General features: G+C 42.2%; 1 protein-coding gene across 15 annotated transcripts in view; it reads left to right on the top strand.

Annotated features, from left to right (window-relative positions):
* The window catches only part of NRXN1 (neurexin 1), a 1,133,747-nt gene that overhangs the window by 499,123 nt on the left and 618,183 nt on the right, over nt 1-16,441 (top strand). For all 15 annotated transcript variants that reach the window (XM_066625795.1, XM_066625872.1, XM_066625848.1 and 12 more), the window contains 2 exons: nt 6,597-6,800; nt 9,232-9,258. In XM_066625795.1, coding sequence (XP_066481892.1) covers nt 6,597-6,800; nt 9,232-9,258 — 231 coding nt within the window. The remainder of the gene's footprint in view (nt 1-6,596; nt 6,801-9,231; nt 9,259-16,441) is intronic.

Genomic DNA, 16,441 nt, shown 5'->3' with positions numbered 1-16,441 from the left:
CATGAAATGCACTGTGAAAAACTGGCAAAATGCACCCCTTCTCTATCAGCACGATTTAAAGAGCCCACCATTTGTGTTGCTGTAAATGAAACTGCATTCCTATTTAGAGGCTCCCAATTTCTTATTTTAAAAGATGCAAGCCTTTGGCAAACATCCAGATATTTTGATGTCTCCAGATTGTTCTATTACTGGTGGACTGCGGCTGGCAGAGGGGGCATAACCAGGCTGTCAGATGAATTACAAAACTCTTCAGTTAAATATGAGTGGTGTACCACCCTGTGGCAAAATCCTGCCATTACACATGGGAAATTTATTTTTCCTTTAGTGGCAAAAGAGGAGGTAAAAACATACAGTTTTCAAAATAAAAAGAACTAGGGAATATTTTTATATATCACAGCAACTGGAGAGGAGAACATCAAGTATATGCAAATATGCCAAGAGAAGCCTACAAGTTTAACAGCAAGCTTCATCAAAAGGATTTGTCATAAGCATAGTCTGCAGGCCACACAATTTCTTCCCCCAATTTAATTTTCTGGAACATAGACCCTCATCTGCTGGGACCCATGATAATATGGTGTTCTCACAATGTTATCTGGCTGTTTGTCCTGCAGAAATCTCTGTGTGTTTATTCAGCTCGTGGAGCCTTGCTCGCTACCCCAGGGTTTCCTATCTGGGGTGAACCTCTCTCAAAGCATTTCTTCTCCTCCTGCAAGTAATAGTGGTGTCCTAATAGTGGTCATGCATTAATATGATTACAGCATTTGGGATTCCAAAAGCACAGCACAGCCGTCTTGCCACACAAAGTTATTATTGCGGCTTCCCATGTGCGGCTGCTGATAAACTATTCTCGTTTTCCAACAGAAACATCATTATAATTGTTGCAAACCTTTCATTTTTTAAGAAAAAGTGTTCACTTCGGCAAACAAAACCACTTCAGAAAAAAAGGGGAGGGGAATCAATGACAAACTTGAGAATGATGTACAAATTGGGAATTGGATTTAAGGAGATATACCAGTGTAGACACATGGCAAGTTGGAATTTAAAGGCCCCCTTTTCTCTCTTAGAAGAAACTGTCAGCTACAGGAACTGTTTACAAAGGCAAGCCAGCAGGGGTTCCTGCTGTTTGCAAAACATGCAAACCTGTGCATATTTTGGGGCCCATGACCCCTTCAAGGGCCCCCACTGACTTGCCCAGTGCCTTCATTGACAGCTGTGGGGTTTGCAGCACCCTCAAGGTTTTTGTTTTGTTTTTTAAATAAAAATCTAGAATCATGTGGTGAACTCTTCAACAGTCAATGGGATTCTTCCGAGAGTCCTCTGCTTCTAGGAGGTGAGAACTCTGCTGCTTGGGATCAAGCCAGGGTAGGAAGTGAGGTGAATTTCTCCCTGCCTTCCAATCTCTGCCACTGCAAAGATCACCTGTACAGGAATCTTGGATAGTGAAATAATCTGAGTGGGAGGAGCAGAGGAACCAGGTAAGAGGAATGAGCCAAAGGGTGGACAAGCCGGCGTGGGGTAGCAGAGAGAGCTAAGGTAGAATGAGTATGGTGTGCAGTGTTCCCTGTACGGAGTCCACACAGGTGCAGGAACGCCTTTGACATTTTTTCAGGGTTGCAACAAGTTAAGATGCTGCCTCCAGTGTTCAGTGATGATGTCATCATGTTATCTTTGAACCTTTGAACCCTTTGTATAGGGTAAAAGGCAAAGGTGCAATAACAAAGAACTTGCATTGTGGGGCAAGTAATATAGGAGCAGGGAGAAGTAATTGAAAATGAAAAGCAATCAATATACTTAGCAATCACGTCTAATAGCTACTTCTTAAATGTTAGTAGTTTCTAGATAGAGGAGAGAAACAAGAAGAAATCTTTCCATGGGAAATGGGCACATAATGCTGAAAAAGGACCCCAAACAAGGAAAGGTACAAGGAATAAAATCAGGAGGGTTATCCAGATGGAACTGGGGCTGGAAAAATGGAGGTTTTGTGGCAGCAGGAAGGGAGAGGGACATGAGGGGGAGACATGAGAGGGGTTGTGACCTGATTGTTGGTGGGTCACAAAGAAGTGAAACAGCCATATCACACATTTACTTGTGAGTGGGTGAACTTGCATTAGTCCATTGGAAAGAGAAGGTTGAGAGGAATCTAACAACACCAAAATGTTCCCGAGCTGATAAACGCAGCCCCCCAAAAGCACCTGAGAAGACCCTCCCTCCAAGCTGATGAATGTATTGAGCCCTATGGAAAGTGAAACTAAGGACGCAATCCTATCTTGCACTGGAACAGGTAAGCCAAGAGGCTTGCGCTGTATGCAGCGCAGGATAGGTGCCCAAAGTGGTTCAGCTAGAGGTCAGGGGAAACTCTTCCCCTTACCTCTGGGTAAGCCACTGCAGCCCCTGTGGGTCTCCTTGGACTTGCACCACCTCCTGAGGTGGCACAAGTTCAAGGAGTGCGGAATGGCTTGAAGCCGTTCTGCGCTGCTCAGGGAACAGGATTGGAATCTGACATAACTGCTGTGTCCCAGCCCTGCCTCCCACTTCCTGCCTGCTTTTTCTCATGGTCTCCAGACGAAGCAATAAAGTTCAGGGTGAAGGGCCAGACCAAGTGGAGATCAAGCTATTTTCCAGTTTGCTTGAGAGTGTTTGCTATTAGTTACACGCCAAGTTCATCAGATGGACCTGAGCTGCCTAGTATCACCCCTTATCTCCCAGCATCCTTCCTGTGAGGCATCAGACAGATCCAGCCTCTGCTCCTTGACCTGCAAGGAGACATCTTCTGCTCTCACCACTCTACTAGGATCTTTCCCAGTACCACCAAGCTCCACCTCCTGAATTGCCAGGTACCACCCATTAGTCTCCAATCTTGGCCCTGGGTCTCAGGGTCTGAGCCTCTGGAGGCCTGGCAATCGAACCCATCAGCCATGCATGGTGACCATATGCTTGACAGACATCTTGGCTTACAGTCCTAGCATGTGGCAAGAAACAAGAGATTTATTTGACCATAATATATGACTGGTTATAAGCTGGTTATCAGATGTTTTCATCTTCACGGGTCACAAGTTGTACAAGCTGGCACTGAAGCATAACTGTTGCTTTTTGAAAATTCATCCATGTGTAACAAATTTATGTCCCCATTTTATAATCATCCACTGAATGGCCCTTCGTTATTTCCTCCTGGTAGGAACCCCCCCCCCAAAAAAAAAACTATTATCATGAATTCCACCCACCCCCAAGAAAAAAATTTCCCACCATGAGCGTTTAGAACAGTCATTTTTCTGCCCTTACACTGTTGTATCCCCAGTGCAGAACCGATAGTAAAGCTATTCCTCCTTGTCCTAGAGGCTGTGATTCTGCTTAATGAGCAGCATATTATTAAGCATTTATTCCAGTTGTTTGGAGCATAAACTTCTGCTCCACTGGTGTTTAGCTTACCAGTCTCTTTGGAATAGTGAACCTGGGGGAAATAAGCATACAATGTGGATTTCCTAATACGAGTCATACTCCACACATTGGTGGCCCAATGTTAGGAGCTGCAGATTAGCACTAAGTTCAAAAACTACTGCACCAAAGCAGCATACAAAATGTGTTAAACCAGCAGCAGGAACTTCTTCAAGATATTGTACCCCCAGAACTGAGGTAACTACCGCATCACCGTCGTTACATGCAGGGAGAGCCTGTATTACACTGAGATGGGCAACCTAGGCCCATCCTTTAGCCCTCCTTCGTTTCAGTGGTCTGTAGTATTGCAGTTGGGCATGAACACTGACCATGATCCCAGATACCATGGGGGAATCTGGCAACCTTGCATAAGCAGAAAAGTACAGCAACTTTTTTTTTAAGGCCACACACAGAACCTTGATGGGTCATATGAGGCTGCCCACCACTGGTATAATTGCTAAAATGTATATTTGAGCATGAATTTGAACCCAGGTTTCTTTGATCCAGGACCAAGGGACAAACTAGATAATATGCTGATTGCATTATTAAAGCCTGAGTTGGTGTGTGTGTTTTGTTTTGTTTTTAAAAATGCAGAGCCTGATAAGGATTGGGACCATGGCAGAGAAAGAGGGCCTTGATCCTACTGGTCCCAGTCCAGACCCCGCTTCACAACTGTTATTTGCCCCAGCAGGAAAGCTACAATTGGTGTACTGAAAATTTCCTGAAAACTGGGCAGTAGTAAGTGTGGGAGGCCCTAATCTAGTTTGTAATCATAGTGTAGGTAAAGAATTAAAACCCCTCACACCATAGATATGAATTGGCCCACTCATGGCTGCTATTTGGTATAATAATAATAAGTACTGTAAAGCATGTAGGCCCCTATTATGCAATCATCTAATTTGGTCCAAACACTCTTCCTCCTAGACCACACTGTCTAGAAAACAGATCAGTCTGTAACCTCTCAAGCCAAACTCAGCTCACTAGACAAGATTGTAGCTACCCAGTGGATTGTCAAGCACCTTTCAATCTGCAGTACATAGTTTGTGGGCTACATTTACTGACCTGAGTTCAATCAGACCTGAGGAGTGTGTGTTGAAGGTGATCAGGATTATCAGTGGAGAAGCCTCCGCCAGATACCCACCCACAGAACACTTCTTTGGCCCCAATCCCCACCTATCCATGCCCCCTATTAGCAGTTTACTGGCTCTGGCAGGCAGCCATTTTACAGCAATGGAACACTGTTTTGCTGTTGTAAATGCCTCCACACTGGCTCAGTCCTAGTTAGTATTGGACTGCCCATGAATAAAGCATTCAGCTCACTGACTAGATAGAGCAGGGGTGTCAAACATAAAGACTGTGGGATGGATGTGGCCCCCAAAAGCAGTTTCTCAGGCCCCTGTTATAATTGGGGCCTACCAGCTTGATAATTGGACTCTCTCATATCTTGCAAATATGAACATGATTTGCACATTTTCTTTTTTTGCCATTTATAGCTAATTAGTTTCTATGTGAGAACAAAGTGCTTATTTCAGGCCATCATGTGCTTAATGATGTCACTTTCTGATTAATAATGTCACTTCCAGCCCTCAGCAGGCACCATGAACGCTAACTTCAGCCCCTGTATGAAATGAGTTTGGCATCCCTGGGCCAGAGTCTTACACAAAGTTTCATGAGGAGAGCATCAGTCTTTTTGTATGAGAATCAGGGCAGCCCATGCACCAAGGGAAGAATCCTGTCCCGAAGCAACCAGAACTTGCACAGCAGCCAGTCAGCTTGCTCCTAGAACCTCCTGCAATAATGGAGGGGAGCTGGTTGCAAACCTGATTGACTGGGAGAGGACGAAATCCACACAAATTGACACTTTCATTATGGCTTTCTCCATCCCCTTTTGCAACATCCATTTGAGTTTGCTCCAGGGCCCTGAATTATCTCAGGGAGTTTGAAGAGCAAGGCAGGGTTGAGGCACTTCCTCTTATATCACCATCAACAAATGAGAGGGGAAGGAATTATCTCTACCCATAAACCACTGCAAGGAAAGCAAGGGACCTGGGGTGGAGAGTGCATATTCATATCCAGGAGCCTAGTTCTTTGCATTGTACCAGGACTCAATGCAGCCTGATGCTGCCCCTGATGAGAACGATGGTGTTCATGTTCCTGTTCACATATGTGAAATTTTAGAGAAGTTCTGAATTCTTCTTTGCTTTTGCACTGAGCTTAGCACAAGTTTTCAGATCCTTTGAATACATGATGCTGCTGTACACTGAATTAGACCTTTGCTCCATCTAGCTCAGTATTGTCTGCACTGATAAAGAGCATCTATTCTTCTTCTTCAGCAAAGCCCTGCCTAACGACGCCAGGGATGAACTCTGGGCCCCTTTGCATGCAAATCAAATGCTCAGCCACTGGGCTGTGGACCCTCCCCTTTTAACCCATCTAGCTAAATATAGCCCACCAGCCATGTTATGTGGTCTGCTTAACAACTTACAGCCCAATCCTTTCCACACTTTCCTGGGAGTAAGCCCCATTGACTGTAATGAGACTTACTTCTGAGTAGACAGGCATAGGATTGGGCTGTTAACAACCCAATCCTAAGCTGCCTGGCAGAAGCGGTGCCAAAATGGCTACCACTGCATTCTCTGGGCACCGCGGCCACCAACTGAGGGCCCAATCCTATCCAATTTTCCAGTGCCGGTGCTGCTGTGCCTATGGGGCATGCACTGCATCCTGTGGTGGGGAGGCAGTCACAGAGGCCTCCTCAAGGTATGGGAACATTTGTTCCCTTACCTCGGGGCTGCATTGCAGTTGCACTAGTGCTGGAAAGTTGGATAGGATTGGGCCCACAGTCTCTTTAGGAGCAGGGGACATTTGTCCCCTTCCCCCTGGTGAGGGCACAGGCCCAGCAATGGGTCTCCTATTTTGCCGGCGCAGACTAGAGGAGCTCCGTGTCAGGCTTCTCATCCCGACACAGAGCATAGGATTCGGCGGAGCAGGGCTGAACCCCTGCTGGTTCCTTATACTGTATGTGGTTGGCGTGCTGCCTTTGGCTTGGCAGCTCACAAGTTGTGCAGACCTGGCTTAATGAAATTTGATTTCCTGTGTACACATTGGTATGTTAAGTCTAGACTTGTAACTATCTTGTAATATTTTTTCTTGTACATTTTCAGAGGCAACAGTTTTAAGCTACGATGGAAGCATGTTTATGAAAATTCAACTCCCTGTGGTGATGCACACAGAGGCAGAGGACGTGTCATTACGGTTCAGGTCTCAGCGTGCTTATGGCATTTTAATGGCCACTACTTCTAGGGAATCTGCTGACACGCTGCGTTTAGAGCTGGATGCAGGACGAGTTAAGCTAACAGTCAACCTAGGTAACATCCCTCCCCAACTCCAGAAGTATTAACATCTGGAACATTCTTTTTTTCTTTTTTCTTTTTTGTCTTTGCCTGCAAACATTTATTCAGCAGCCTGTTTGCCACTGGGAATAAAATGAAATGTTTTAAATATATATATGTAACTTGTGTACATATATATATGCAATAACATACTTTTAAAAGTTCATCACTTGTTTATTTTAATGTTGCGTTCCTTTATCTTTGCACACTCCACACAAACCACCATATTTAATTTTGAACTGCAGACTGTTATAAAAAGAGAAGACCAGCCTCTCAGTGGTACTGGTAGGAAACCCTGTTTTTTCAGTATCCTTGTGCAACACACTGAGTTTTAGCCACCATTTTTTTTCAGGTTGTCCTTTTATAGAAATGAATTCCAAGCCTATTTGGGGGGTAGAGCTGCCCTTAACTATAAAGTCAGTGGAGGAGCCATTGCTTAGCCAAAACTTAAAGTATGGATCAGAGTTTGCACCCCAACTCTGGTTATATTCTGTAGCTGTTTTTCATCATACCTGATTTTAGCATAACAGAGTAGATATGCAAATTATATGCACAAAAAGTATATGGTAGCCTAGAAATTTGATAGTTTTCAAATTATGTAACAATTACAAGCCACACTTTTGTTCATTTTTGGTCTTCTGTTTATAGCAGCCTGGTATGTATACAGTCAAATCCATTTCTTTCTTCCCTATCCCTTGTTCTCTTCTTTTCCCTCCTTTTTTTAACACAAACTTCATAGTGATATTTTTGTGTCACAAATAACACAGCCCTTCAATGCCCAAAGTCTGCGGCCCTAGGCAAACAGCCATGTGAACACAAACAGCATAAGCTCTTCTATAGAAATAAAATCATGCTTTCCTAGGTTTTCGTAGCATTGAGAAATGATCAATTAAACTGAACGCTGGTTCTCCAGAACAGCTTCCTTTAGTGAGATTATTCTCCAGATCTTTTGTGAGGCATTTTAAATACTAGCTCTGTTGTGATTTCACTTTTAAATTGCAGAAAAGGTGGTAGGATAGGCAGATCTGTTCAAAACCCATTTTTGAGGAAAGCCAGGTCACTGAATTTGGATGATGAATTTATACATATAACTGTGTATAACTGTATATGTAAATGTTATATATTTATATAACTGTATATACACTGAATTTATACACAGAACGAACAGGGGGCCATTGGTCTTTTTTATTTCATATAGAGCCCTCTAGTGAAAATGTGTAATTACCGCAAGTTGATGTTTGTTTCAATAGACAAAATGGTGGCCTCACAGTGGCCAGGAGAGGGCTCCTTCAGGAAAGCTTTCTGTAGAAAGAGGCATGTAGGTGATGTTCCTTGGCTTTTTGCAACCACTTTTCTGATGCGGTTGACGACACATGACAAACTCAGCTACATGGAAACAAAATCTAGGTTGCACATTTTTTAAAATATTATTGATGATCCTGAAAGACCTTGAAGAGGAATTACTGATTATAATCAATCACAACCTTTTAACTTCCCCTATGAAATCTAGTGCAAGGCAAACTTTGTTTTACTAAACAACTGGAAGGAAACAAAACCAGAGCCTCTTTTATTAGACTAAGGGCCTCATCCAGAGTAGTGCATGAACACTCCATGAACGCAAGCTCGCCCAGAGAACATAAGGAGCATTCTGCTCATGCAAAGGACCCGTTCCACTTGCACATGGACCCTCTATGTGGGCAGAACACTCTTTCCGTTCTTAGAGGACGCTTGTGTTTGCAGAAGTATTATTCTGGATGTGACTCTTTGAGAGTGAAAATAATACTAAGAAGGAAAATAGACCCCAAAGCACACCATAGTCTTGACTCACTATCATTTCCAAATAAATAAACATTTCTAGATGTATTGATGAAATTGCTTTCTTGTTATTTACTGAATAATTTTAGTAGAGCTAAGGATATTCCAGTGGTCAAGAGACAATCTAATCTATCATTTTAGGCTTTTAAAAGTGTGCCTGCCTTTCAGGTATTAACTGTGGTCCAGATTGTCTGATTTTTTGCTTGGCTTGCTCTGTTCCCCATTGTGATGGAGCACTTTTTTTGAATAAAACTAGAGAAGATGAATCTGTTCTTTCATAAATGGGGGAGAAAGTTGCAGCCAGCTCAAATCCAGCAACTGGGACAGTTTCCACAAGCATTTTCCCCTCACTTAGATTTGTCACCATGTAGCTTTGTTTGAAATTGGCCATTTTTTTTACCCTATACTATCACTTCTATTTATAAAGTTTTTTCACCATATATCTGCGTTCTATGGCAATACGGAAAGAACACACAGTGGCCACGTTTGCATGTGTCTGTCCCCGGAAGGGTGGACTGTGATTTTATTGGATGTCTGCAGCTATTACTTTGAAGGATAAATTTTCATTTCTCATCTATTCTTCCCCATCTAGACTGTATCAGGATTAACTGTAATTCCAGTAAGTGCCTATTCAAAATTTTTAAACTTATTATTCCTCCATTTTGCCATATTTGCAAACTTTAGATTAAAGATTGCATGTATCAATTTAGCATAATTATTTGCAGCTGAAAGGGCATAGCTAATGATATGAGCGTGAAAAGAAACCATCATGTGCAGTCTGAATTTCCTAGAGTCGCCTTGAAATTTTGCCTAAAATGAAATTCGGTGTAAATTTGAGGGTTCCTCTTCAGGTAAAACATCAAAGGAATTTCAAGAAAACCCCAAGGAGTTCAAAAAATGATAGATATATTTCTGAGTGATCTTCCATTCATTCCTAGCCTAATTTTGAACTTTGCTTAAAGTGAAATTTGAAGATAAGGTGGGAGGCTTTCCTCAAGTAAAACACGTGAAGAATTTCAAAAGAAACCAAGTGCTTTGATAAGACTAAGGAATTTCTTGAGGGTCTGGCAGTTGTGTATGATAGAGAGGCATATATACAACTGCTATCATGGCAATATATTCCTTAGTGCATAATAAAATTAAGAACTTCATAGAACTAACAGCACCAAAAGAAGCTTTCCTCTTATGTTTGATCAAATATTTTTAGCACTATATTGTTTACATTCCTTTTGCACCACTTTTCAGGTTCAGCCTCTCAAAGCAGTTTAAAACAAGCATCAACAAAAAGAAGTAAAAAAGGAAAAAGAAGTAAAAAAAATAACTATAGATTAAAAAAGAAATAAAAAAGAATGAACAGCTATGCATAATCATCTGCTTCCTTATGAGGAAAGGCTATGGCGTTTGGGCCTCTTCAGCCTAGAAAAGAGACGCTTGAGGGGGGACATGATTGAGACATACAAAATTATGCAGGGGATGGACAGAGTGGATAGGGAGATGCTCTTTACACTCTCACATAATACCAGAACCAGGGGACATCCACTAAAATTGAGTGTTGGGCGGGTTAGGACAGACAAAAGAAAATATTTCTTTACTCAGCGTGTGGTCGGTCTGTGGAACTCCTTGCCACAGGATGTGGTGCTGGCGTCTAGCCTAGACGCCTTTAAAAGGGGATTGGACGAGTTTCTGGAGGAAAAATCCATTATGGGGTACAAGCCATGATGTGTATGCGCAACCTCCTGATTTTAGAAATGGGTTAAGTCAGAATGCCAGATGTAGGGGAGGGCACCAGGATGAGGTCTCTTGTTATCTGGTGTGCTCCCTGGGGCATTTGGTGGGCCGCTGTGAGATACAGGAAGCTGGACTAGATGGGCCTATGGCCTGATCCAGTGGGGCTGTTCTTATGTTCTTATGTTCTTATATGCTTTTTAACCAATTACATTTAAATAAGTGTGTATACCAGCAATTTTCAACCTTTTTCATTTCACAGCATACAGACAAGGCACTAAAATTGATAAGGCACACTGTCCATTTTTGACAATTTACAGGGCACACTGTGCTACCAGCAAGGAGCTCACATCCATCAATGGCCCTATTAACAAATGACCCTCCCCCAAACTCTCATGGCATACCAGCAGACCATTCATGGCACATCGGTGTGCCATGGCACAGTGCTTGAAAATTGCTGGTGTATACTGTACTGCCAAAACCTCAATCTAGGTGCTATTTGAGATATTAAGAGAGGTGCAAGATAACTTACATTTAAAAGAATTTGGTGGGCAGCTGTGAGATACAGGAAGCTGGACTAGATGGGCCTATGGCCTGATCCAGTGGGGCTGTTCTAATGTTCTTAAGAAACAGGGTAGCACCAGTGGCATAGCTAAGGGGGTCCAGGGGGTAGCAGTTGCACCGGGCATCAAGCTTTAGGGGGCAACAAGCTGAGCTTGACACTAGTGACCAAAATTGTGAAAATCTTGGTATCTGTGATTAATACCATCATGTCATATATCATTGGAAAGGTAATTTAATGCAGAACGCAATGAAACAAACCCCATTGGAATATCTGCATTCTTTCAAAAGTTATGGCCAATTAATCAGAAAATGAAAACACAATTGCTTTATGGAACAAAAAGTGGATATTCTTAACTCAAAACAGACCTATGAAACTGATTGTTTTGAGAGCCAGTGACATATTATTATATTATTAACATGTTGCAATGACATGTTATCATGATACAGCATGAAACCAATAAAAGTTAATATGAGTCAGCTCTCATTTCCATGTATCATAATACAGTTACTCCTGCTAACTGGGTAAAAGGTACTTTTTCAAGAGGTGCCCATCTTATATTTAGTAAGGAAAGAATAACCATTCCTCTTCACCCCAACAGTACCTCGAACCTATCAAGGGCACACTTTTTATTTATTTACTTAATTAATTTGATTTTTTCTGAGGGGGGCTACAAATTTTCTTTGACCCCAGGTAGCAGATAGATGCCTTAGCTATGCCACTGACTGGGGGGAGGCAATAGAGCAATTAGGTAGCAAGCTGCTGAGGGGAGGAGGTGGGTTGCTCCCAATTTCCACTTTTAAAAAAGCCTGGTTGTGAAATCACTTCTGGTTGTGACATCACTATGGGGCAACATTTTGAGCTTGGCACCGGGCTACATGATCATTAGCTACGCCACTGGGTAGCACTTGTCTGTAGAACAATAGCTTCTGTTTAGCGTTCTCTTTTTCCATCCTTTGTTACAAGATGCTCATACCAAAATGCCCTCATAAGTGAAGGCTATGGTCAAAAGGCACATGTAGCAACCTTGCTCAGGCTAGACAGGTCTGGATTGGGTGACTTGCTGGAAAGTCAAGGAATGCTGTCCTTGAGCATTACTGTAGAAAGGAAGATAGAGTTGCTATAAATAATTCTACCTACAACCTCCTTAATTAAATGTTGCCCCTGCTGACTACAATTATTTGATATTTTTATTAGAAGTATAAATTCCCCATTGTTCTATTTGTTAAAGTTCTCAACTTGCGCATACAAAACATACAATAAATCAAGCATCCATAAAGTAAAAAATCACAATCACATAAAAACAGAGCAGAATGTTAGCAGCAAATGTATAAACAACAGCAACAAAAATCAAGTATCGAGCCGAATAAAATGATAAGTGTACCAAATACATTAAAAACCTGAAGAAACAGAAAGATCTTTTTAATCAGCAAAAGCTTTAAGAAATGAATCTATTTCTAAATATTGCATAAGAACAGCTCCACTGGATCAGGCCATAGACCCATCTAGTCCAGCTTCCCACCAGTCACAGCAGCCCACCAGTTTTCTCAAAGCCTGTCTAAGGCCCCAATTCTATTCCAACTAACCAACATTTCAGTAGCACCCACCCTGCCCCATGCAGCTGTGCCATAATGGGGCCCTTTTATTAAAATATACCCTGCAGATGCCTGATCTCATCTGAACGCTGAAGCTAAGCAGGGTCAGGCCTGGTTAGTACTTGGATGGGAGACCGCCTGGGAATACCAGGTGCTGTAGGCTTATACCATAGTCTTTCGAGACTGAAGGTTGCCAACCAACCAATTTTAAATAAAGAAGCCCTTTGGGGGATACAGTTGCAGAAGTCCTCTCTGGGTAAGGGAACAGTTGTACCATTACCCCAGGGGTAAACCTCCATGGGGTGGCGGAGGCTATGTTTAGACTTCTGCTATCTAAATAACTGGTGCAGGTCCGCATGGACCCACACTACAGAATTGGGAAGGCTGTAAGGATTTGGTGGCTGCCACTGCTGCCAAACTTGCTCGTTTCCTGCCAATGCCTTCATCACAGTGTTGTTTTGCCTTGCCCTCATTCCACTCTCCCCCTCCACCCTGTCCTGCCACCTTACCTTTGGTGGCAGGTGGCTCCAGATGCACAGGCACTGGCAAGAAGGCTCTAGCCTTCCTGCCAGCATTCTGGTAGTGGCTCTTAAACATATCGTCCATATACTACAAAGCAAGTTTATGTCCTTTATCCCAATCCTGTATTCCTTAATTTCATTAAAATTCCGAACTATAATAGCTTGAACTTCAGTATATAAATTAACCAATTACAACAAAAGGCAACAAACCTATCTTACCCATTGGTAAACCAAACAGGCTGTGTAAGGTTATTATTAATAATAAATTTGCCAAGGATGTTTTTTATGACCTCCAAGTCATGATGGTTTCTTTTACATACAAATTATATAGTACCTCTTAGATAGAATGGTTTTTACTAAGTGTCATGCTGACCAGGTGAACTGTTGATAAATTTCTAACCTTTCTGATATTATTTGGATTAAGATGCTATGTTCTGAAAGAGGATTATGGACTGTGATTTTATTTTGAGTCTGGATCTCCCAAATTTTCTATAGTAAGTACAATAGATTCTAGTTTTCCTTGGGTGGGGAGGGAAAGGGTTATTTGTTTTTTAAACTTTCACATTTTATTTTTGTATACATTTATTAAACCAAATGACCAATAATAATTCATATCAGTTTCAATGGGAGAAACATCAGCATAAGCTGAACTCGCCCTTTGCAGAGAATGTGACTTGAAAATTTGAGAGTACTTAAATTTGGCTGGACCACATCCTGATTTTTCATGCACCAAAACACTCCTGCTGTTCTTTTTCTGCTCATTGCAGTGGCATTCACTGGGTTTGGCAGATTGGAGTCCATGAAGGCACTATTCTGAAAGCACTCTGTTCTTTGTTTTTTCAGCACTCTGAATATGAGTGTTTGTTATCTTCAAAGAAAACAAATAATGCTTGTAAGTCTATCGTTCATGGCAATGCCTCCTTGTAGCAGGCTAACACTGAATTTTAGATCCGTCTACATATGATAGGGCAAAATGGAAACTAAAAGAAAAATTAGCACTTTAGAACAGGAGATCACAGAATCTGGTTATTAACAAAAAATATTCTTGACAGGAGTTCTCAGTGTCTGTGAATATCTAGAGCTAAAATACACCACTTGCATTACATTTTAAACATAGAGGTTTAACTTGCCCCAAGTTAACTTGCCCACTGTGTAAACAATACACAGTGATTTTTGAATAGCAATATACAGAAAATACAATTTTAATCTATCTTGCTTCCATTTTCAAACACTGTTGCTGGATCATGGTCATTCAGGAGAAAAAAGTATATATCTTCTACACTTATGAAAGTCTTCTTTAACTATCAAATATGCCTTTTACAGACAATAATCTCAGGTGTAAAATGATGGTTTGCCTGCCACAAACCATTTGTCATAAACAACCTGGTTACTGCTAACAATGATATTTGTTTTCTGGAGGTCGTGTCAGATGGTGCTAGAAGATTTCTCACAAGAGAATGGAGCCAGAGCATGACTGGAAGGAGTGGGGTCATGGGGTGACACCATTGGTTCATTGGGTGACAGCAAGCCCAATGATGCCATTGGTAAATACTGTAATTCTTGATAATCTGCAAGAATGCATACTGAATGCATTTTGGGACAAACAATTCTGATGCAGATGAATACCTTCGAAGTGGCTTTGGTCATGTGGGCAGTCGTGATGGAGGTAGGGAAACTTCTGCTGTTTAGCAGACTGTTGATATTATGACCATATCTCCAATGAGACTGTTTGCTATGGGTAAGATGAAGTCCACCAGAACCATTTCCAGCACTGACGATTCCAGCAGGCCACTCTCCTAGTCTGCTCCTGCCCCTGAAGAAAGGGCATCAACTTTGCAGTTATGGAAGAGGGTTGGATTTCACATAAGGTAGGGACCCAGGATACAGTTGAAGGAACACAGGAAATAGCTTTATTGGACCACTTGGAACATGGCTGAGTGGTGGACTGCCAGAGAGAGAGAGAGAGAGAGAGAGAGAGAGAGAGGAGCAGATGTGTTAAATGGAATCATTACCAACCCAAGAGTCGGGTCATGGACATAATTCAAAGCAGGTAATATAAGAGTCTGTGGAATAAAATACTGACAAATATTTGTTCTTGCTTTGGGATTATCAGCCTTTATACATTTTTATCCCAAAGTTTAAATGTACTGAATATTGAGTGTCAGATTTTGGTGGAAATACCAACCAAAGGGAGCAGAACTACACTACAATATCAGCAGAACTACACTCAATCAAAAGATCATATTGTGCACAGCCCATCGCACATGGCATATTTTTGCCAGCTTGGTGTACAAGAACACAAAGTTCCCATGTACAATTCTCATTTGTAGCAACAGTTTGGGAAACAGATGTTCATGGGTGGATTTTCCCATCTCCACTACAAATAGTTATTGTGCGTGATCAGCCTCCATATCAGTGTAAAAAAAAAAATCAACTTTTCATGTTTCAACGTTCGTAAACAATCTAGGTGACCTAGGAGCCATACAGAGTCTAGTAAACCTTTTGTGCTGGGCCTGCACAGCCCTGCACTATTGTTGTGCAGTGACTTGCCCTCCTTCCATTAAAAAGGGGGGTAGCATTTCCTAGGAGAAACGTTGGTGGGCCATGTACCACTTTCTACTTTAAGTTAATAACTTAAGGATTACCTGAAGTTATTCCATAACAAGCTAGCAGCATTATGTATTACATCCCTGCAGTTATATATTCTGGAGTTGGTTTGGTGTATTTTATTTTTGCTGTACAGGTGGAGCCTATTTATCCACTCACTTTTCATTTGTGGATCTGGCTCGACGCAGGTCCAGACTCAGCGCCATCTGAGCCCTCCGAAGGTCTCCTCTGGAAGGTTTTCTAAAGCCCACAGAGACAGCACATATCTGCTTCAGAATGGCCCGGAGAGGCAAAAAAGCCACTTTTTTGTGGCTTTTTCATTTGTGAATCTGGCTCAACGCAGGTCCCCTGGACCCGCGTCGAGCAACACTCAGCTCTATCTGAGCCCTCTGAAAGGGGCCTCTGAGTCCCCTCTGGAAGGTTTTCTAAAGCCCACAGAGATAGCACATGTCTGCTTCAGAATGGCCTGGAGAGGCAAAAAAGCCACTTCTGGTTTTCCAGGGGCTTTCTCAGGCCTCAGAATGCCCAATATGGTGAGAAACCTTACTTCCTTTAGCTAAACAGAGTTTAGCATCTGGGCGAGGAGAAGGCAAGGAGACCTCTGAGTTTTGGAGGAGGAGCAGGAGGAGGAGGAGGTAAGTGTACTCATTCTAACGCTTTGTCTTTCTAACTCCCTGTCTTCTAACCTTAACCTTACCTTTAAAGCAACCTTAAATCAAAATTGAAAGTTAGCACCTAAGGGAGGTACATAGGGCTACTCGTGAGCAGGAGCAGAGTCCTACTCGTGAGCAA

This window comes from Tiliqua scincoides, chromosome 1, assembly GCF_035046505.1.
Source record: "Tiliqua scincoides isolate rTilSci1 chromosome 1, rTilSci1.hap2, whole genome shotgun sequence".
NCBI classification, from domain to species: domain Eukaryota; kingdom Metazoa; phylum Chordata; class Lepidosauria; order Squamata; family Scincidae; genus Tiliqua; species Tiliqua scincoides.
The sequence above is the reverse complement of the archived record's forward strand: the minus strand, read 5'-3'. Positions and strand labels throughout refer to the sequence as shown.